At 38.5% G+C, this 22,790-nt stretch overlaps 1 protein-coding gene across 2 annotated transcripts in view; it reads right to left on the bottom strand.

Moving 5' to 3' along the window:
• WARS2 (tryptophanyl tRNA synthetase 2, mitochondrial) overlaps positions 1 to 22,790 on the bottom strand; it is a 93,818-nt gene that overhangs the window by 6,108 nt on the left and 64,920 nt on the right. The window contains exons 3-4 of one of the 2 annotated variants that reach the window (XM_061186102.1): positions 15,094 to 15,174; positions 11,550 to 11,668 (exon numbers count right to left, since the gene is read on the bottom strand). In XM_061186102.1, coding sequence (XP_061042085.1) covers positions 11,550 to 11,668; positions 15,094 to 15,174 — 200 coding nt within the window. The remainder of the gene's footprint in view (positions 1 to 11,549; positions 11,669 to 15,093; positions 15,175 to 22,790) is intronic. The other variant, XM_061186103.1, reaches the window with a different exon arrangement.

The raw sequence follows: 22,790 nt of genomic DNA, 5'->3' as shown, positions 1-22,790 counted from the left end.
TCAAACAAACAAGTAAAAGGCCCCAATAACAGGGCCTATGAAAAATATCGTGGAACAAGGGAAAGGGAACTTTACCCTTCAGACCCTGAGGAAGGTCAAACATGTGAAAATGAACTTTTACAAGAAATAGATAGTTCTGTCTTGTTTTTTTTTTTTTTTTTAATTTTTTTTTTTTATTTATTATTTATGGCTGTGTTGGGTCTTCGTTTCTGTGCGAGGACTTTCTCTAGTTGTGGCAAGCGGGGGCCACTCTTCATCGCGGTGTGCGGGCCTCTCACTATCGCGGCCTCTCTTGTTGCAGAGCACAGGCTCCAGACGCACAGGCTCAGCAATTGTGGCTCACGGGCCCAGCTGCTCCGTGGCATGTGGGATCCTCCCAGACCAGGGTTCGAACCCGTGTCCCCTGCATTGGCAGGCAGACTCTCAACCACTGGGCCACCAGGGAAGCCCCTCTGTCTTGTTTTTTAAAGAAAATTGCTGGGTAACCTCAATAGGATTCAAAAACGCATGGCTGTTATGAGACATGAGCAAGAAATCACAAAAGGAGAAAAACATAGGTGGTGATAGAAAACAATAAAATGAAGGGAAAGTGAAATGATGAAACAAAACCAAACACATAATAGAAGAATTGGAAGCAGTAGGAGCAGAATCCTAAGGACAGGTCATGTCAGTGACCTGGATAAGAAACTTGAGGCTCTTCAGGAACTCAGAGCAAGAGGGAAAAAAGAAGCATGATGAGCAAATGACAGGTTGGAGGACCATCCTCCGATCTAAGATTATGGTCCTCCTCAGGAAGACATCAAGACCGTCTGAACGAAGCAATAACCTCAAACAGAAGGAGGCTTTACTGAATTAAGAATAAACAAGTAAGCAAACAAGACTGAGTGTACATATTGAAGGAACTCAACAAGTTTCAGGAAAAAAAACACTGGAGAATCACACCAAAACACAACCCAGAAAAAATTTTAAATGACAAGTTAAAGAAAAAAATCCTATATGCCACAGTCAGAAAACAAAGACAAAAATAAGAGAAATCATGTTGATAATACAACAATGGAACAATGTTTATAGGGTTGTGAGAAAAAAGTATTAAAAACCTAGCCAAGCTGTGTTTTATATGTGAACTATAATAATAATTATGATGATGATAATAAAGTAGCTAATAGCTACTGAACACTTCCTATATGCTGTACACTTTGTTAAGCACTTTTAATGTATTATTATTGTGCTTAATCCCATTTTACCGATGAGGCAAGCTGAACAGAAAGAAATTCTCAGGCATGTAAAGGACTGGAAAAAAATTTGAAGCAAATCTACGGACTAAAGAACTCAGAAATGGAGATGCCGAGGTATAAGGACTGGCTGTATAGACTAAAAACATCAAGTCTAAATTTTGGTTACAATTTGAAATAGAAAATGATGTAGTCTGAAATCAAGCCATTTAAATAACAACAATCTATTGAAAATCCCAGGTTAGTTTACAAAATCAAAACGAAGTGTGAGTATAGACTGAGGATCTACAAGTGTGATTAATAACCCATCTTACCACATGATATCACAATAACATTTTTTACTTGGAATGATTAGCAAAAGATTCAAAAACACATTTTTGAAAAGAGAGAAACTGGCATATAAATGGACAACGGCCAGACATTATATGGCCAAAAAACTGACCCAAAACCTCTGGAGCAACTAGCTCAGGAAGCCAAACCACAGTCTCTGCAGCAATGGGTCCAGCATGGTCAAGACTTGGTCAATGACTGCCAATGTCCCAGTTCTTTGTCCTAGCTTTGTCCAACTCAGGATCAACCAGAGGAAGTCAAATATGCTTCCCAAACCAATCACATAAGATGACCCATTTCTAGTTAGTCAGCCTCCAGCTTCCCCATGGCAACAACCTCTAAACAGAGCATCCCTGAAGACTTTCTTTCCTATAAAGCCTCTGTACTCCCCTGCTTGCCTGCAGAACACAAGTGATGGTGGCTGAGTCTCTTGCTGTGACAAGTTCTGAAAGGTTGTTTTCTCATTTGGGTGGTCTTTGTTTAAAGATGGTCACTGCTAGAATTAAAAACAGAAAGCACACTTCCAAATCATTGGAATACATAAAAGCAAAAAAACCACAATCTATATAGCAAAAGGCAGAAAACAAAGAAAACATTAAAATCAATAAAAACAGAAAACATTTAATGATGTGGGAAAATATAAGACAAAAAAACCCCAAACAAACCCAGGATGCAAGCTTTTTGGAAAATACATATAATGTGCATTCAGATAAAGGAGAGGCCACAGTGGTTAGAGGGGGCGCTCTGCTGTCAGGCAGTTCTGGGGTCAGATTCCTGCTCTGCCACTCACCAGTTGCGTGTTCCTGGGAGAGGTATTCAACCTAAATCTGTTTCATTTTTAAAGCTGACTAATAATAAGTTCCTACTCATGGGGTTGCTTGATGAGTGAGTAAAATAATGCATGCAAAGCTCACAGTTTGGTGCCTGGTAGACAGTGTGCAAACAAGGAAGGTTAGCTTCAAAAACTGGTTTGGAGGAAATGCACCAATATGTTAAAAAGAACAGAAATAGTAGCAGTGATTTTTAATTTTTTCCTGTTGAATAGAGAATGCTTAAACTATATTAGAACATTGAAATGAACCTGTGAGAGACCGTTGACTCTCCTACTACTAGACCCTATAAAGACAGAAAACAAAATGGTGTATCCTGGAAAGTTTACAATTCAAATGTTTAAGGCAGGGAGCTGGATCTATTGAACATATTGCTCTTCTATCCTACCAGATGTTCCTCCCTTAAATCCTGCCTACTGTTGCCTTGATTTCAGGTCTAAGCTTAAATATCACCTCTTCGGAGAAGACTTCCCTAACTACCGTCTCCACAGTTGGCTTCCCCCTCTTATTCTTTTTCACAGTATCTTATTTATTTTCTTTATAGTATTAACCCTAGTCTAATTATTTTACTTCATTTGTTTGTTTATTTAATTGTATGTTGTTTTCTCTCCTGCTATCAGATAAGCTTTTTGAGAACTTGTCTTGCTTTTCAATCTATTTCCAACACCTACTAGAGTTGCCTGGTAGGTAGGAGAAGCTCAACAAATATTTCTTCAATAAATGAATGATCTTAAGAGGAAGTAAGTATAATGTATATAGTTATATACCAAGAGAAAAATTATAATAAAATCAGCTTATGATCAGACTGAATTTAAATCATAGCTCCAACAGCTACTAGCGAGTTACCATAGCCAAGTGTCTTACTGTTCCTAAGCCTCCATTTCCTCTACAAAATGAGGATCATAATGGTGCTTACCTCTTACTGTTGTTTCAAAGATTAGATGAGCTAACCAAGCATAGTACGATACTTGATAGTAAGAGCTCAATCAACACTGGCTCTAATATATATTCATTAATATCTGATACCATGACGGACAAAATGATACAAGAAAGGTATATTAGGGACCTTGAAGTGAGGTACCTTGTGGCTTTTTTCAAACCAGGACCATTTTCCTTTTTGATAGCTGACTCATACCACGAACATAAATATCAACATAAAATCCCAGAGACAGTCACAGACCTGGTCAGCAATCCTGATTTGTCAAGAAGAAATATTTCAAACTGATAGTTCATATATCTGATTAGGTTATAGCCAAATATAAATGGTATGTGATAGGAATTCTGAGGAGCCTTTTAATTTAAGGAAAACAGGGACAGGATAATGAAGGCAAAGGGAAAATCCAGGGACCATGACAAAGGATCAGGAAGTAGTTTCTCTTCTTCTAAGATCAGTAAATGAATTTAGGAAATTCTACAAAATGATTGTTAGGTCACGTCCAGGGCTCTCTTCCACGCAGCCTGGAGAAGAAAGTCACTGGCTTGACAAGTGGCGAAAACAAAAATGTTGCTTTTTATGTTTCCCTCGTGTCCACTACCCTGTACGTGCTCCTCTCTGAGATGTACGTGCACACGCCCACCTTCCTAAATTCCTCTCCTTTGACTGGACTTTGCACTCCTGTCTTGTAATTATAGTGAGGCTGACACGCAGAGGTTACCTTGACTCCCCCAAACCAAATTAGCCAACAGGGCAGGTTAAAAAGCAATTACAAGTAGCCCATAGGAAATCACAATGGACTGCAGCTAACACAGAAAAAACAATTACCATAATCAATACACTTTAAGCACATCAAAATGAATATTTCCACATGTCAAAATGGTTCCAGATTCACAAAGCAACCAAACTAAACAGAAAACACATTTAGTTTTCATAATGACTCTGCATGTGTCTTTGCCTTATGTCGGATCCTAGCCTCTTTTCTTACAATTCTGTGAGGTTTTGCTTTTTCAAAAAAAGGATTAAAAAAATTTTAATTTTTTTCACCTGGACCTATTGCTCCACTTGGCTTTTTCATCTGATTTTAGTTTGTTTGTTTCTAGTCTTTCCTCCCTCTGCTCCAGCTGGTCCTTTCACCTCCTGTAATTTATCTTGGCCCTTACTTCTCATCCATTGAGTTTACACTCTACATTAATTCAGTCTGTCTTTGATTCCGCTCACTTATGGGGCTTAGTCTCTTCACATTTCAGCCTCTCTCCTCACAGTCTTCCTCTCACTTCAGATAACTTAGTGCTGTTCTTTTAAAATTTATACCCTACATAATGATCTCCATATTAATATGTCTTCTCTTTTTCCCCATTTTCTTTTTTTTTTTACTTACCCTGACTGTACTTTCTTAGACACAACATAAAACAAAAGTCTTTCATAATTTTGATTGTTACAACTTCTGTCACACAATAATGCGTCTGATCATCTTCCTTGGTGACTAAACCATTTTTCTTTTGCTTAGTTCCTTGTGGCATCTACGTTTACTTGGGATCCACCCCACCCCTCTGGCAGAATTAGTGTCCAGATGAATAATCATTGCCTACAAATATCTGCTCACAGAGATTTGTTCTCTTATTTTTTTTCCTACTTCTTTGGCTGTGTTTATGCATTTTCGGCACTACTGCCTTTAACCAGCCTGGCTGGGATAGGAGTTTGGTGTCGTTTTTTCTTTTGTAAAGGATTAATTCACCACCACTGGTTGCTTGTTGGATATATTGTAATGACTCTTTAATTTAGCAATTATTTATTGAAGACCTATGCTATGCAAGGCCTGGTGCCAGTACTATGAGAGATATAAAGAAGGTTTTAACTTCTAGGGAGTTAAAGCTTCCAAGAGGAGAGAGAACACCAGTTGAAGCTATAAATTCTTCTGGCTAGTCCTCTTACAGTATTCCCTATCTCAATGAATGGCAACACCATCAATCCAGCTGCACAAGTCAGGAACCTGGGTACATCCCTGATAGCTCTTTCTCATACACATCCAATCCATTATGAAATCTTATCCATTTTACATCCTAAAATCTCTTAAATTTGTCTCTTCTCTTCATCTTCACTGTCACCATCATGGTCTAAATAGACTAACTAAAGAGCCTCTTAATAGACTACCCCAGTTGCTCTTGTGTCCCTACAACTCATTCTGTGTATTTTAATTAGTTCTCTTTTAAAAGTACAAATCAAATCATTTCACTCTGTCCTTAAAAGTGCACAAATAGCTTCCCCCTGCTTTTAGGAGAGTATACTGGATTGTCTCTTGACTTCTCAGCATCATTGTTTCCTTCTACGTTATTTCTTGATTTTCAGGGGCTAGCAGCCTGTAAGCTACATTTCTCAGACTGCTTTCCAGTAGGGTTCTGGTTTACTGTAGGCACTTGTCTGATAGCTCAAAAGTGAAAGAGAAAGAGAAGAAATGACTGCTTTGGCTGTTGTGAGTAAGTATGTGAACCTCAGCAGAGTACTGAAATGACATTTGGCCAGCAGCTTTCAGAATCTCATAAACATTCAGGACACACTGACTTTGCAAAGAAAGAATGTAATGCAAAAACTAGATGTCTCCAAAGCAGTTTCAGGAATGAATTATCTCAACTGTTCTCAATGGCAGTGGTCTGATCCTCAGACATTACAGCGACTCGGCTTCTCTCTGGAATTACCAAGTCTGACGTTTCCGACCAATCATCTTACTCTCTGTACTCTTGGCTTGGGGTTGGTTTTGGTTCTGCTTACTCATAGTTTCTTGAGGCCTCTGTTTCCACATTTTCCTATGTCATTTCAGCTTCTGCTTTCACTGTCTTCTTATCCTCTTCCTGTATTTCTCTGTTCGAGTTCTTGAGAAAGAGAAACTGAGTAGCCCAGGTAATCACTCTCATCTCTAGTTGAGCAGACTTAGTGGTACCTCTCTAAAACTTCATTTTTTTATCTGTAAAATGGGAATAACACCACTTAACTGTCTTACAGAGCTGTTGTGAGAATCTGAACAGATAATGTATGTGTAGTAGCCAATATGGCACCTAGCAAATAATGCTCACATGTGAATTCCTTCCTCCCTTTCCCTCAAGTCCACGCATAGTGCATTTTTCTAGATTAGTGGCATTACAGTTACTTAACAAGTATTTGCTGTATGTTAATAAAAACTATGTATGTGTGTATATATATGTGTGTGTGTGTATATATATATATGTGTATATAAATATATATATATATATATATATATATAGAGAGAGAGAGAGAGAGAGAGAGAGAGGGAGAGACAAATATTTACTTAATATATATATCCAGCTATTGGAACTTAGATATTCAGAATAATAATGTAGATATAAAATAAAAAATTATAAACACTTATTATTTTTGAGTATTTTGTCTCTCTTCAAATACCTGCTATTTTATTATGCTCTCAAGCTTAAGATGGTCTCAGGTCTCCATTCCTGGGTTCCTTACGAAGTTCTGCCAAAACAATTACATAAATCTCTCATACACTTATCTGGAAGCCTCCTCTTCCATTCCCTTCCCTCATGTTTGTTCTCCAGCCCACCATGTACCACTCATTCTAATGCTGATTTTGACAAAAGCACACATGAAATCTATAATTGCCCTGCACATCAACGTTTTATGAAGAGGCCACATATACATTTTCTGGTGAGAGAAAATATGAATGTTTTTTGTATCTATTTTTATTTTTTGTATTTATCTATGTTTATAATGTATATATTCATAGACATTCTAGTTATGATATTTTTCAAAATCCAGAAATATCTGAAACAAAACCAAACAAAAAGTAACCCCAAGTGCTTGAGCTCTGTTATAGGCAAAACAATGGTACAGGCTAAAAATCAGACCTAGGTTTGAGTCCTGCCTCTGCTACTTATTATCAAGCAATTAGGAAATTTCTAAACTTGGAAGGAAGCACAGTGATATAGATGAGAACTGTATGTTAGCAGAATAAATGTTGTAGTAGACAGAGCTGATTTTATTGTACTTGTCTGCACACTTTGCAGTGGTCCAAATGACACATAGGCCCTGGTGTGGCAATGGCGCCCCAGGGAATAGTCTGAAGGAAGATGGCAGGAGGAAAAAGCTCAAAGGAACAGAGTCTATGGGATGGAGCATGGTGGCTGGTAGCAGTATGTCTAGCCTGAGACCAGACAGGAAAGAAAAGTAGGGCTATCTCTCTTTAGAAAAGGAGCATGCATCATTCAGCTCAATATTAAAGAAACAAACAACCCAACCCAAAAATGGGCAGAAGACCTAAATAGACATTTCTCCAAAGAAGACATACAGATGGCCAAGAAGCACATGAAAAGCTGCTCAACATCACTAATTATTAGAGAAATGCAAATCAAAACTACAATGAGGTATCACCTCACACCAGTTAGAATGGGCATCATCAGAAAGTCTACAAACAACAAATGCTGGAGAGGGTGTGGAGAAAAGGGAACCCTCTCGCACTGTTGGTGGGATTGTAAATTGATACAGCCACTATGGAGAACAATATGGAGGTTCCTTAAAAAACTAAAAATAGATTTACCATATGACCCAGCAATCCCACTACTGGGCATATACCCAGAGAAAACCGTAATTCAAAAAGACACATGTACCCCAATGTTCATTGCAGCACTATTTACAATAGCCAGGTCATGGAAGCAACCTAAATGCCCATCGACAGACGAATGGATAAAGAAGATGTGGCACATATATACAATGGAATATTACTCAGCCATAAAAAGGAACGAAATTGAGTCATTTGTTGAGACGTGGATGGATCTAGAGACTGTCATACAGAGTGAAGTAAGTCAGAAAGAGAAAAACAAATATCGTATATTAACGCATGTATGTGGAACCTAGAAAAATGGTACAGATGAACCGGTTTGCAGGGCAGAAGTTGAGACACAGATGTAGAGAACAAACGTATGGACACCAAGGGGGGAAAACTGCGGTGGGGTGGGGATGGTGGTGTGCTGAATTGGGCGATTGGGATTGACATGTATACAGTGATGTGTATAAAATTGATGACTGATTAAAAAAAAAAAAAAAAAAAAAAGAACAGGAGCATGCAGGTACCAGCTCCACATCTTTGATCTAATCGTGGCATTACAGGTAGATAGTTTCTAGTTTCTAGGCTAAGGTAGGAGACAATCATCTTGAATATTGATAATTACCTAGTTTTGTAGAAAAATACTTTTGTCTGTTTAACAAGTTATATATAAAATATCAGAATCCTGATGGGGATAGAAAAACATATGCCATGATAATTTTCTTTTCAGAAAACAGGAAAAAGAAAGGCATCTTATGGCATTCTTAGTACATATTCTAACCACCAAATAGATCAATAAGCGTTAAAGAAGGAATATTTATAGTATGGGAATTTTTTTGCTACTGGGAGTAGGCTGGGGTTACTGAGGCTGGAGAAGAACTACTTATCCTTGGAAGCCTTAACCGACTGTGAGAACCTGCTGATGTTGGGCAGAGTAAGACAGACAGGAAGCTATCGGAAAGCTCTTGGTGTTTACCTGCCCCCTCTGAAATAATTACTGTTTTGTGTAAGAAAAGAGGACATTCCCAACTTCAGGCTTGGGTTGAAAGAAAGGCAGATGATATGACAGATTTGGGGATGTTAAGGAGATACTTCTGCCAATATCAGCCTTTTAAAATGTTGCTTGCACTCTTAAAATGTTTGTATTGAGTATATACTAGGTGATATCAATTCATACATAATCTGTTTAATAACCCCCTGAGCTATGTCCCATTAATGCACTTTATGAATGAAAGAAACTGTAGGATTTTTATCATTCTGACAACTGTATTTTTGGGCACCTGATAAAAATAAATTCATCATCACTTTGTTATATATTATCTATATTGCTCTGGTTATTCATGTGATGATCTTGCTTCCTAACACAACGACTGGCTCCTTAAGGGAGGTGAGCACTGGCCTCGGGAGACCATAATCACGCTCTGAGGCTCCTCTGTCCACTCCGTCTGGCTGCACGGCTTGGGCAGATTGCTTAACCTGCCTGGGCCGCATTTGTAAAGCAAGGGAGTTGAAGAAGAGGCCCTTTAAAGTTCCTTCCCACTCTGTGCTCCATGGTATCACAGAGGGCAATCATTCTTGCTCAAGTTTACTCTTTTTCACAGCCTTGAACTCAGAGGACTCCCCCATTATAGCTCTTGAACTGTTAAAGAAATCTGTTGTGCTTGTGTGCTTCCAAATCCTGGTGCTGAAAAATCAGCCTTTGGTTCTATGAAGAAGTAGCCCTTGAAAACGAAACTAGACATAAGATTGTAATAGTCAAAGGCATCATCATCAATCATAGCCAAGTGACAGATTTCATTTTAATCCTTTAATAATGATTTTTCTCATCTTTACAGGTGACAAAATCAAAGTTCTTTACAGAACCTTTCTAAGTAAATATGCTACTTCACTGGGAAATATATTATTAGACCCTCATTAGACTTTCATTTGCTGCTCCCGGAGAAAAGTGTTCTAGATTTCCCAGGATGAGTCAAAAGTTACTTATTATAAATAATAAATGCTATCAGGGGTCCAGCATTCAAGTTAATATATCAAACAGACACATAATCCTAACATATAAGTTTGAATCAGAATTAAAGATAGATTGCATGTACTAATGGACATTCCTTATATGTAAAGTTAAGCAGCTATTCTTCTAGCTGTTTCCATCATAATTGCATGAGGGCTCTGAGGTCATGTCACAAGGTACATATACTGTCATCTCCATGCTATTATCACATTTACACGAAAAGAACTCTAGTTTTCCCACAGGAGAGTAACTTTTTTTTTAAAATAAATTTATTTTATTTTTATTTATTTTTGGCTGTGTTGGGTCTTTGTTGCTGCGCGCGGGCTTTCTCTAGCTGCGGTGAGTGGGGGCTACTCTTCATTGTAGTGCATGGGCTTCTCACTGTGGTGGCTTCTCTTGTTGTGGAGCACGGGCTCTAGGCACGCGGGCTTCAGTAGTCGTGGCTCGTGGGCTCTAGAGCGCAGGCTCAGTAGTTGTGGCGCACGGGCTTAGTTGCTCCGCGGCATGTGGGATCTTCCCGGACCAGGGCTCGAACCCGTGTCCCCTGCGTTGGCAGGCAGATTCTTAACCACTGCGCCACCAGGGAAGCCCAGAAGAATCACTTTTATGGGGTCAAGGTTTCAGGGGAAAGGGGTAAAAAAGACCCATATAGTTTCTCTTTTTCCTCAGAGGCTTTCACAGTAGCAAGGTTTGGCCATGACTGTATGCTGACTGGGAGGCTTTATCTCTAGAAGGCCAAATGGGGGCGAGGGAGGTGATGTGGGGATCGGAGGGAAGAATCGGGAGAGGAATGGGGTCAGAAGCCCTGGCCAGCCCTACAGAGAGTGCACGTTTTCTCTAGTTGTATAGTTTTGAGACCTGTAAGTAGCAGCAGTAGCTGACTTATAGATTATGGGTCCAAGAAAAGTGAGGGCACCCTATATCATGTTGAAAAACTTGATCTCAACCTGCAGGTCCAATACAGTAGCCACTACAACAGGCAGCTATTTAAATTGACAAGTTAAAATTCAGTTCCTCTGTCAACATTTCAAGTGCTCAATAGCCACATGTGACTACCGGCTATGGTCTTAACGTAGGTAGAGAACATTTCCATAACTGCAGCAAGTTCTATGGGACAGCCTTGCTTGAGAGTCTAGATTATATGAGAAATCAACATTTAAAACTCTTGAAGTGTAATTATTACTAGGGAAGGATATATTCTATAGTGGTTAAGAGCACAGATTTTGTACCCAGACTTTCTAGACTCAAATCCTGGGTCCAAGCCTTGCTAGTACATGACCTCGGGCAAGTTACTTACCACTCTGAGCCTAAGTTTTCACATCTGTAAACCAAGGATGATGATGGTATAGCTTTTATAAGGTTGTTGTGAGGATTAAATGGGTTAATGTATGTAAAGCACTTATAATTGTTTCCAATACATGGCAAGTGCTATTTAAGGGCTACTTCTTAATATTATTAGTTTCACATTAAAACATACTTCTATAATTTAGTATTATTACCGGGGAATAGACACAAATAGATTCATGTGTCTGATCCTATCTGTACCCATCTTTCCCCGTGAACCGAATCTTTTTGAGATAGGTGAGACATTCTCTTGTCAGCATGACTACATCTAGGACGAGGGGTGAACTCTGCTCCTTACTTGTACAGCAGAATGTCAGCTGCCTGGAGTACTGGGTAGGTGAGCAGGCCCATGGTTCCGTTCTGCTTCTCCTTGGCAGTCTTTGCCTGCGGCAGTGGAAAGAGAGGAGGGAAACAAATCTGACATGAACCTAATTATAATGCTAAATTAGGAAATCTTTAAAGCAAGCAAGGGGTGATCTGAAGCCACCTGTAACAACATTCTATCTCAGTTCCTGTTAGTAACTCTGGCCATCTTCTGGCTGGCTTATCTCCATGCTCCAGGCTTAGGGAGGAATAAGGTGAATCCGCTTCCCCACTGCCCCTTGAAACAGTCCTGCACTGCCACTATTTCTTTTTCATTTTATTAAAGTAAGGACATAAGATTTTCTAGGTTCCAAATCAGATAAATTCTAGATTTCACAGGGAAGGTCAGAAAATACCATGAAGTTAAATTTCTATAAATTAACATTAGTTAACATCAAACTGTTTGTGGAAACTTCCCAGAAAGTCTCACACTCTGCTATTGACAAAACTGTAATGTTCCCTTAAAATCACATTAAAACAAAACAAAACAAAAACCCTAAAAATCATGGCATTAAAAACAATGAAACTGGGCTTCCCTGGTGGTGCAGTGGTTGAGACTCTGCCTGCCAATGCAGGGGACACGGGTTCGGGCCCGGGTCTGGGAGGATCCCACATGCCGCGGAGCAACTGGGCCCGTGAGCCACAATTACTGAGCCTGCGCGTCTGAAGCCTGTGCTCCGCGACAAGAGAGGCCGCGATAGTGAGAGGCCCGCGCACTGCAATGAAGAGTGGCCGCCGCTTGCCACAACTAGAGAAAGCCCTCGCACAGAAACGAAGGCCCAACTCAGCCATAAAAATAAATTAAAATAAATTAAAAAAACAAAAAAAATACAAAAAAAAAAATGAAACTAGGAGAAAATTTCATCTAACCAATCCTAATTATCTGTCCTGAGAGTAAAGTGATCCAATAAACAGTACAGGTGGTATAAACCAAAATATTTCCTTAACAGGGAAGCTGATGGAAACACTGGAGGTGATATTAGAAATATTTAACAACTGGCAATCACTGGGTGCTGAATGTGAGCCCTAGTGATACTAAGTCCCTTGCTGCAGGGAATCTGGCTTTCTGAGCAGAGCTACTTATTAGCAGGGACTATTGTGTGCAGTTCACTGGTAATTGCTTCTAAGGCCTAGGTATACCATATCCTGTAAAATGATAAATGGACATTTTGGTATATTTTGGTGTATAGATAAGTTTTATTTGTTTAGTTAATATGAATCACTTCCCTGAAATCCAAAGATTCCTGAATGAAATGAACAACTCAATTTATAAATTCGCATGATTCTGAGGACCAAACTCACATGCTCACAACTCGGGGTTCCCCAACCAAAATGCAGACACACCCTTTGAGACTGGGTCTGAAGACAACAGCTTCTCTCTTTAATCATCTTAATGTTCCATAATTTAGTTACAAATTTTTCTAGTTACTTCAAGTAGTTTCTGGCTTACAGCACTACTAATGCTATAGGCCGTTCATAGGAAATTTGAAAGTTTGACCATACAATTCCTTCAGTACACCTTATTACAGTGTTCATGACAAAGGCCAGTTTGCAATGATCATAGGGTAATTATAATAAAAATTTAATTTGGAAATGAGCAAATGGGAAAAGAACCCAGTCTTTAAAAATTGCTACTGTATTAGATTTATAGTCTTTTTATATTAGAATACTGGACCTTGAAACTACAAAGGAAGTGGGGAGGTGTGGAGAGCTCTATTACGTATTGGATGCCTATTATGGGCCCCAGATGCCTCACATCTGTGCTATCTCATCAATCCTCCAAATAACCCTGACCTCTGCAGCCCTGACCCTATCCTTCCTCCCCACTGTTTTGTCCCTCACTGCCCCAGTCAAAACCAACCTAGGGGTTCTTAGCTCTTCCCGTAGAACTGGAACCTTTCCCTCCTAAAACTTTTTACACTTTGTTTGTTTAACTGTCTGTTCCCAAATAAACTATAAGCCTCATGGAAGGGGCTGCATCCATCCATCCTGGTGACTGCAATACCTCCAGCACTTAGCGTGATATTAGACTAGCAGAAGGCATCACCAGTATTTGTTAATGAAGGAATGACCATAGAAGGCAGTATACCATGCTCTACGATTAAGACTGGCTTTGAAATCCATGTTTTCCCCAAAGATAAGAAATCATGGACTAGTAGAAGCCTTCTTCAGAATCATTCACTAGTAACGTGTTACCAGGAGGTCCTTAGACACTATTTTAAAGTGGGAGGGACTTCTCTGGTGGTGCAGTGGTTAGGAATCCACCTGCCAATGCAGGGAATACAGGTTCGATCCCTGGTCCAGGAAGATCCCACATGCCGCGGAGCAACTAAGACCGTGTGCCACAACTACTGAGCCCGCGAGCCACAATTACTGAGCCTAGGTGCCTAGAGCCCGTGCTCCACAAGAGAAGCCACCGCAATGAGAAGCCTGCACACCACAACGAGGAGTAGTCCCTCCTTGCCCCAACTAGAGAAAGCCTGTGTGCAGCAACGAAGACCTAACGCAGCCAAAAAAAAAAAAAAAGGTGGGAGCATTTCCCATTTAATCAGTTCTTATAAAAGGATTTCAGCGTTCAGTGTTCAGCTTAGCATTACCATATTACGATAAAATGGGCAAGTCTTGTCCTAAACCAAAATACAGTAGAGAACATTACAAAATTTTGTTTCTAACTCCTGGCAGGTAACGATTCTGCAGCATCACCAATACCTCCTATTTAGACACTGCCACATTAAAGCTCTGTCTGTTTCTCTCTGCAGCATATGTGAAGCCTTCTAAATAGGAAATCAAAGCCTTTTGAGGAAATCAGTGGCCCTGAAAATATGCTGGAAAGACGCTTGATACTAATATTAGTGTTGACATAGTGGTGGGCCACCTACCCTCAGGTTATCCAATTGCAAAATACATGGGAGTAAAGTACTTTGAATTACCCAATTTATATTTCTCTGCTGAACTTCTTAGAAAAAGAACAGGCTTAATTCTTCTGTGGGTTTGAACTGTTGCTTGGACTCAACTTGTTTAAATATTAAATATAATATGTTGTCTCTTCTCTCCACAATGAAAACATTCTGGCCTTAATGCCAGTTAATTCTGGTGGAGGCAACTTCAGAGTCCAGTAATCCAGAAATGGTGATTGTTTGTTAATTAAAATGTGGCACGTTCAAAGTCATTACCAAGTCTATGTAAAGGTCACTCAGGACCCACCATGCACAGATAAGATCAAATAATTAATAAGCTGGATATTTTCATCCAGTTTTTCAGTTGGAAAGAATCTTAGAGAACCCTCTTACTTTCCATTTCATACCCTGAGGCGGTGAGGTTAAAGATGCTGGTCTAGCTAGCCACTAGAGTAACAGACCAGGGAGGCCAGCAAACTCAGGATTCCCAGAGCCTAACACAAAAATAAACAGAAAGAGGAAAAATAGCTGCATTGGGGACTGAACTTCTTTCTGTTTATTAATCAGATCACTGGCATTTACCTTCCACTGGTGTAAATGTTGTAATCGGGGTAGTCTGACCATGCAGGTAAGGATCCAACTTAATTGTGTGTGTTCAGACACCTGAAGAAATAAAACAGAACATTAACAAAGGTGGTCAATATCTTCTTGCATATAAGGCAAAACCAAACAGATAACAGGTATTACCTTGGCTAAAAATACCCCAAATGAGGGTAATTAAAAAAATTAAGGGGGCTAATTCATAATGCATAGAATTTTAGATGAAGAAGACATCTTCAAAACTAACCAATACCATTACTAGTCTAGTGTTTAAATCCTCTTCACAACATCCCTAGCAAGCAGCTGACAGTGAGAGGGTTTCATTATGTCCTGAGGCATCTATTTCAGCACAGGGCATCTAGTCAATATTTTATAATAACTTTGCATGGTGTGTAATCTATAAAAATATTGCATCGCTATGTTGTACACCTGAAACTAATATAATATTGTAAGTCAACTATGTGTCAATTAAAAAAGCCAATGTAATTAAGAAGACACACACACATGCACACGCACACACATGCACGCATGCACACTGGTCAAATCCTCTCTAAACGAATTCTAAATATATGAAAGCAGCTGTAATATCTTACATGTAAATGGCAAAGAAAGGTACTGGACTTAAAGACTGAGTCCTTTAGATCCAGAGGAATTTGAAATTTACGAATCACTTTATCATCTGAAAGCATGTTTTTAGATAGTTTCTATTTCTTCCCTTTTTTTTTTTTTTTTAAGAAGAGGTTTAGTCAACAAGAAAATATAACCTTTTCCCAATTTGTTTTTGTTTTAACCAAATTCAATCAAGTCACCAAATCTGGCAACAATTGGGATGATTCTTGGGTCCAGGCCAGGTTCTAATTGGTGACCTAGAATTTAAGGCCTACGCATCCTGTTTCTGGACCCTGGGGATTCCGAGCCCTTCATCCATTGTGGCTTTTTGTGTGTGTGCCCATCTGATTTCCTTAAAAAGCAGAGGCTGTTGCCAGCTCTGAAAAGTGGCCCCAAATGTGTTCTTTGTGGGTTTTGCAAATGGAACATAAAGGAATGAAGCTGAATCAGCCCAGGCCTATTTCACTAGCAAGGAATTGCCATCTGGCATAAGATAATTTCTCGTTTTTTTCCCTCAAGTCATGGAGAGGGAAGAGCTGTTTTTCACATGTTTGACAAGGAATCGCTTTTAAAGTTTTGCAAGTCGCTGGGCTGAATCTGTCATCTTTCTTCCAAGAGGCATTTGGGGTTCATTGAGGGCAGTGACTTTGACAGCACTGTCCATGCAAATTGCTAACTGCTGCTGTAAACAAACAGCTATCAGACAGAAACAGTAACCCTGGATGGAAGCAAGAGGATTATAGTTGCTTCCAATCACCAAGCAAAACACATTCCCATTAGGACTAATAAAACAAGAGCTGTTTTTTGACATGAAGAAGTAGGAGAGTTTTTTTTTTTTCTTCTTTACTGAATTGGGGAAAGGAATAAAAACACAGAATATAACCATGGACATGTGGAAAGAGACAAGATGATTCCTTTCCTTCAACTAGGGCTCAAGAGCTTAGCTTTGGTGATATGCAAACAGCTACCATGATGTCTCCATGAAGTCAAGTATTTTCCAGTAGCTTTTTATTTGGCTATATGGAATGAAACTTATTGAATATTCTGCAGAGATCTTCCTGGTATTTCCAAATAATGTGGCATTAATTAATTCAATTATCCTTATTTGGAAAAAGTAAGTAAAAGGTCAAAGGCAATTAATTTTCGCAATTTATCTATAATATAATATTATAATTTATAATATAAATTAATATATCATTAATAATTACACAAGAAGGGTAGTATACTTTAGGATTTAGCTCTCTTAATTTATTCATATTCATGGTAACTGCTTGGAAAAGGTCAGATTTCTATCTGGAGAAAAGTGAAAATGGTATTAAATATAGTACGTTCTGCCTTATGTTGTGAAATCACAAACAAAATAACAATATAATCTGGTTTAGCCACAGAAAAACAAAAGCATGGAACAATAAGGTGGTCTGTTGACCATCCACAAACAAGTCAGCAGTGATTTAAGATTTCTGACCTCCTAATTATAACAAGTAAAGACATATGTATTCTTCAGTTAACAGCAGTTTTGCCCATCTTGTTCACTGTCGTAAAACAAGAATCTGGCACACTGTAGGTGCTCAATAAATATCTGTTGAATGTATAAACAATAACAAAGGCTGCAGAAAGAATGGATAGGACCAAAAAGAATCCATTAGATTTAGCAACGGACTTGTTGGTGATCCAGGCAAAAGCAGTTTCAGGGGAGTGATTGGGATGAATGCTAAATCTATTATAGAAGGGTGGGTTGAAGCGTGACTAGGAGGCAGAATATGAAGGCAGACGTACAAGAAGTATAGCAGAGTGGATAAGAACTCTCTCTCTGAGCTTAGGCTACCAGATCTGAATGCTAGTCCTGCCACTCAGTAGCTGGGTAACCCTGTGTAAATTACTTAACCTCTCTGTGCCTCAGTTTCATCATTTATAAAATGAGATTAACAACAGTATCCACCTGACAGTGCTTAGTACAGTACCTAGCACACAGTAAGCACTCAATAAATGGTAGTTATAATGACTATAGATAACTTTTAGAAAGACTCTTTTAACTTTTTATTCTGAGATAATTATAGATTTGCAGACAGTTGTAAGAAATAATACTGAGAGATCCAGTATACCCTTCACCCAGGTTCCCCCAGTGGCAACACCCTGCATAAATATAGTGCAATATCACAACCTGGAAATTGAATTTGATACCATCCATCCACCCTATTTAGGTTTCACCAGTTTTACATGTACTCATTGTGTGGGTGTATTTAGTTCAATGCAATTTTATCACATGTGTAAGACATTTCTTTTTTAAGGAGTATAGAAATGAAGGTAACTAGTAGGGATTAAGAATAAAAATTTTGTTTTGTTTTTTAAGGTGGGATAGACCTACATCTTCCACTGAAATAGGAGGAGGAGAAATAAATACAGATGAGGATCTATCTTGTGGGATAGGAGTGGAGAGCAGAAAGTGAGAGAACTTCTCTAATGGGTTCTGTTATCTCTGAAAACAGAAGACAGGGTGATTAGAAATAAATGGGGTAAGAAATATACTCAGTGGAATTGCTGGGTTTGAAAGGAAGGAATAAAAGATATTTTGGAATAGAGCTGTATAAGACTTGATGCTTTGCTGGTGTTTTTGTGAATGAAAGAGCACAATCATCTGTAAAATACACTCATGGGGAAACACTGGTATTCTTCAGGGTAGACTAAAATGTTCTGCCTAAATATTTAAAATTTTTAAAAATTTGCAGAAAAAATTAAATCAGTTGATTGCATCTTTCCTTTGGTCAGTAAGGATTTTTAATACGATCTAAAAAGTACTAAACATAAAGCAAAAATCTTGATAAATGAAACTACATTAAAATTAATGTAGTTAATTTTCTCTTTATCAAACACCACCATTAAAAGAGGGAAAAATGGCAATTCACAGAGTGGGAGGAGCTATCTGCAAACCTATACAGAATATACTGGTACACAGACTATGTAAAGAATACCTACAAATTGATAGGAAAAAAGCAGATAACCTTATACAAATTGGCCAAATGCATTAAATGCAAATTAAATTCATAATGTGATACCACTACACCCTCACCAGAATGATTAAAATGAAAAACCCAAAATACTACCAAGTATAGCAAGGATACTGAGTAAACAGAACTCTTATACAGTGCTGTGGGAATGTAAATTGGTCCACCAACTTTGAAAACTGACTGTATCCACTAATGCTCAGCATTCATATAACATATGACCCAGGTATTCCATTTCTAGGTATATACCTAACAGAGCTGTTTACATATGTTCACAAAAATATCTGTGCAAGAGTATACTGTAACAGCCCCATATTGTAAGTAATCCAAATGTCCACCTACAGAGAATGTATAAATTGTGGTATATTCACTCAACAGAATACTACAGCAATGAGGAAGACTGAATTACATTTAACAACAGGAAAGAATCTCACAAACATAATGTTGAATGAAAGAAGACAGACATAAAAGAGTATATACTAAATGGTTCAAATTATATTAAGTTTAAAAACAGGTTTTCTTAGGGAAGGGATGTTTAGTGATTGGAAAGGGGCATAAAGGGCAATGCAAGTTACCCATGTAACTTGTACATGGGTGTGTTCAGTTTGTGAAAATAGGTAAAAGCCTTGTAAACCTAACTATACTTGGCCTTGAATAAAAGTTAAAACATTTCTGGTGTTTAAAATAAGGTGGAGGGACTTCTGGAATAGCAGAGCAACAACCTCTGAAAATCTGTTCCTCCACAAAAGCAATGAGAACACGAGCAAAAATTGTCAAAGTCAACTTTGACAAAACTCTGGAAAATTAGCCAAATGCTTGCAATAATCTGAAGAGTATTTATTTAAGAAAAACATCCAAATCCCAGTAAAAACAGAGAGCTTTGTGGCATTTAACTTGCCAGATTCCCATTAGCCTCTCCCCATACCTGTGGTAGCCATGAAAACAGCAGCCTAGCAGCCACTGGAAGGGAATGTTAGGGTTCGGAGCTCCTCATAAAGATCCAGCCCCAGAGAATCATCACATCTGTCTGACAGCTCTCCGTTTGGAAAATGGGGAAAAGCCCCATTTGCAGGGCTGGCTATTATTTGACCTGATTAGAGCTCACTCAGTAGGAAAAGCCCTAGCCCTAGGACACTTTTCAAATATAATCATCAGCAATGATTTAATATTACAGCTGTCTGAGGTGCTGATACCAGTAGGAGAAAACAAGAGGCTGTCTAGAAAACTTAAGGAGAAAAGCTGGGAAATGATATGCTTATAGAGTACTTTGAAAAGACCTGACACATTCCTTGGCCTCCAGCAGGCCACAAGTATGTGCAGGGCTGTGCCCACGTCCAGGAAAGATCTGAGAAGACCCTAATCTCTTACCTCTAGCTCACCTTGAGGTCCTGTGTAAGCCCCTCAGCAAAGGGTTGAAAATATAGGACCAAAGCATTTAGACATTTCTGCTCAATCACTATCTGAGTACTAAGCTAACCCAGCAGAGACTGCAGTGGCCACACATGACTATGAAGACAGACTTTACAGAATTGCTGCAGAAGAGTCACTAAGCAAACATAGCAACAACAAAAATGAACCCTAGGTGGTGGGTGGAGGGCAGATTTCACTAGTGAATTCCCATAAGCATTGAAAAAATTAATACCGATTCTTCACAATCTCTTCTAGAAAAATAAAAGACGAGGGCACACTTTCTTACTCATTCTAGGAGACGTGTATTATACTGAAACCAAAACCAGGCAAAGACATCATAACAAAAATAACTATAGGCCAATGACATGAATATAGATGCAAAAACCCTCAACAAAATACTAGCAAATTAAATCCAGCAACATATATAAAGAATTATGCAACATAATCAAGTGGGATTTATTCCAGAAATGCAAGCTTGGTTTAACATCCAAAAATCGATCAATGTAGTACTACAGTAATTTAGAAAATGTATGGTATAAGGATAGAACATATAGATCAATGGAAAAGAAGTGAGAGTCCAGAAGTAAATCCTTACCTTTATGGTCAATTGGTTTTCAACAAAGATGCCAAGACAATTCATTGGGGGAAAGAATAGTCTCTTCAACAAATAATGCTAGGGCAACTGAACATCTACAGGCATATACCTACAAGCAAAAGCATGATGTTGTAGCCCTACCTCTCACTATACATAAAACTTAACTCAAGATGGATCACAGACCTCAATATAACAGCCAAAACTATAAACTGCTTAGAAAAAAAATAGGAGTAGATTTTCATGACCTTGGTTAAGCAGTGATTTGTTAGTCCATATGACACCAACAGCACAAGCAACAAAAGGAAAAAACAGATAAACTGGTCTTCATCAAATTTTTAAAATGTTGTGTTTCAAAGGACACCATCAAAAAAGTGAAAGACTGTTCACAAAATAGAAGAAGTTACTTGCATATCATGTCTGATAAGGTAGCTGTATCCAGACTACGTAAAAAACTCATAATTCAACAATGAAAAGACAGATAATCCAATTTAAAATGGCCAAAGGATTTGAAAAGACACTTCTTCAAAGAAGATATACAAATGACTAATAAGCACATGAAAAAATGCTCAACATCATTAGTCATTAGGAAACTGCAAATCAAAACCACATTGAAAAAGACAACACATTGAGATACCACTTTATACTCACTAGGATACTTAAAAAAAGACTGACAACAAAAAAATTTGGGGAAAGAAATGAAAAACTTGGAATCCTTATACAGATCTTCCTCAAGTTACAATGGGGTTACTTCCTGATAAACCCATCATTGAGTTGAAAATATCCTAAGTTGAAAATGCATTTAATACATCTAACATACACAACATCATAGCTTAGCCTAGCCTACCTTAAACATGCTCAAAACACTTACATTAGCTACAGTTGGGCAAAATTAGAGCAAAGTCTGTTTTATAATAAAGTGTTGAACATCTCATGTAATTTATTGAATACTGTACTGAAAGCGAAAAACAGACTGGTTGTATGGTACACGACTGTCATAAGTGTGTCTGTCAGTTGTTTGCCCTCGTAATCTTGTGGCTGACTGGGAGCTGTGGCTCGCCGCTGATGCCCAGCATCACGAGAGAGTATCAAACTGCGTATTGCTAGCCCAGGAAAATAAAAAAAGAAATTCAAAGTTCGAAGTACCGTTTCTGCTGAATGTTTATTGCTCTTGCACCATTGTAAAGTCGAAAAATCGTATGTTTGAACCATCCTAAGTCAGGGACCCTCTGTACATTGGTGGTAGAACTCTCATACAAAGTAGTGCAGCCACTTTCAACAGTCCTTCAAATTGTTAAATATAGAGTTACCATATGACCCAGCAATGCCATTCCTAGATGTATACCAAGATAACCAAAAACATGTAACTATACAAAAACTTTACACACAAGTTCAGAGTAGCATTTTTCATGTGGAAAACATCTGGAAAAGTGGAAACAACCCAAATGTTCACTGACTCATCATGAATGAATGAACAAAATGTGGTATAGCCATACAATGGAATCCTACTCCACAATAAAAACAAATGAAGTACTGATGAATATTACAACATAGACAAACCTTGAAAACGTTATGTTAAGTGAAAGAAGCCAATCACAAAATGCACTTGTATGAAATGTTCAGAAAAGGCAAACCCATAGAAGACAAAGTGGATTGGAGGTTGCCATGGGGAGGGGAGAGGGGCAATGGGTACTGGGTTTCATCACGGAGTGATGAAAATGCTCTAAACTTGATTGTGGCGATGGATGCACAACTCTGTGAATATACTAAAGGTCATTAAATTGTACACTTTAAATGAGTGAATCGTATGGTATATGAATTTTATCTCAATAAGGCTGTTTAAAAAACTATGCAGGTGGAATTCATCACAACTGTTCTTTGATGCATCAGCCATTAATTATTCCGTGGCAATAAAGATAATGTAGTTTGAGTAGTCCTGATTTTCTGATCTTTGGCATGATCTCCACTTTCCTCCACACAGGAATTTTTCTCCCCACAGGAATAGATGGCCCTCAAATCAAAGCCAACTCCAGATCCTTTCAAAACGTGAGTGGGGAGAATGGGTT

Source organism: Eubalaena glacialis, chromosome 3, assembly GCF_028564815.1.
Source record: "Eubalaena glacialis isolate mEubGla1 chromosome 3, mEubGla1.1.hap2.+ XY, whole genome shotgun sequence".
In the NCBI taxonomy this organism is placed as follows: domain Eukaryota; kingdom Metazoa; phylum Chordata; class Mammalia; order Artiodactyla; family Balaenidae; genus Eubalaena; species Eubalaena glacialis.
The sequence above is the reverse complement of the archived record's forward strand: the minus strand, read 5'-3'. Positions and strand labels throughout refer to the sequence as shown.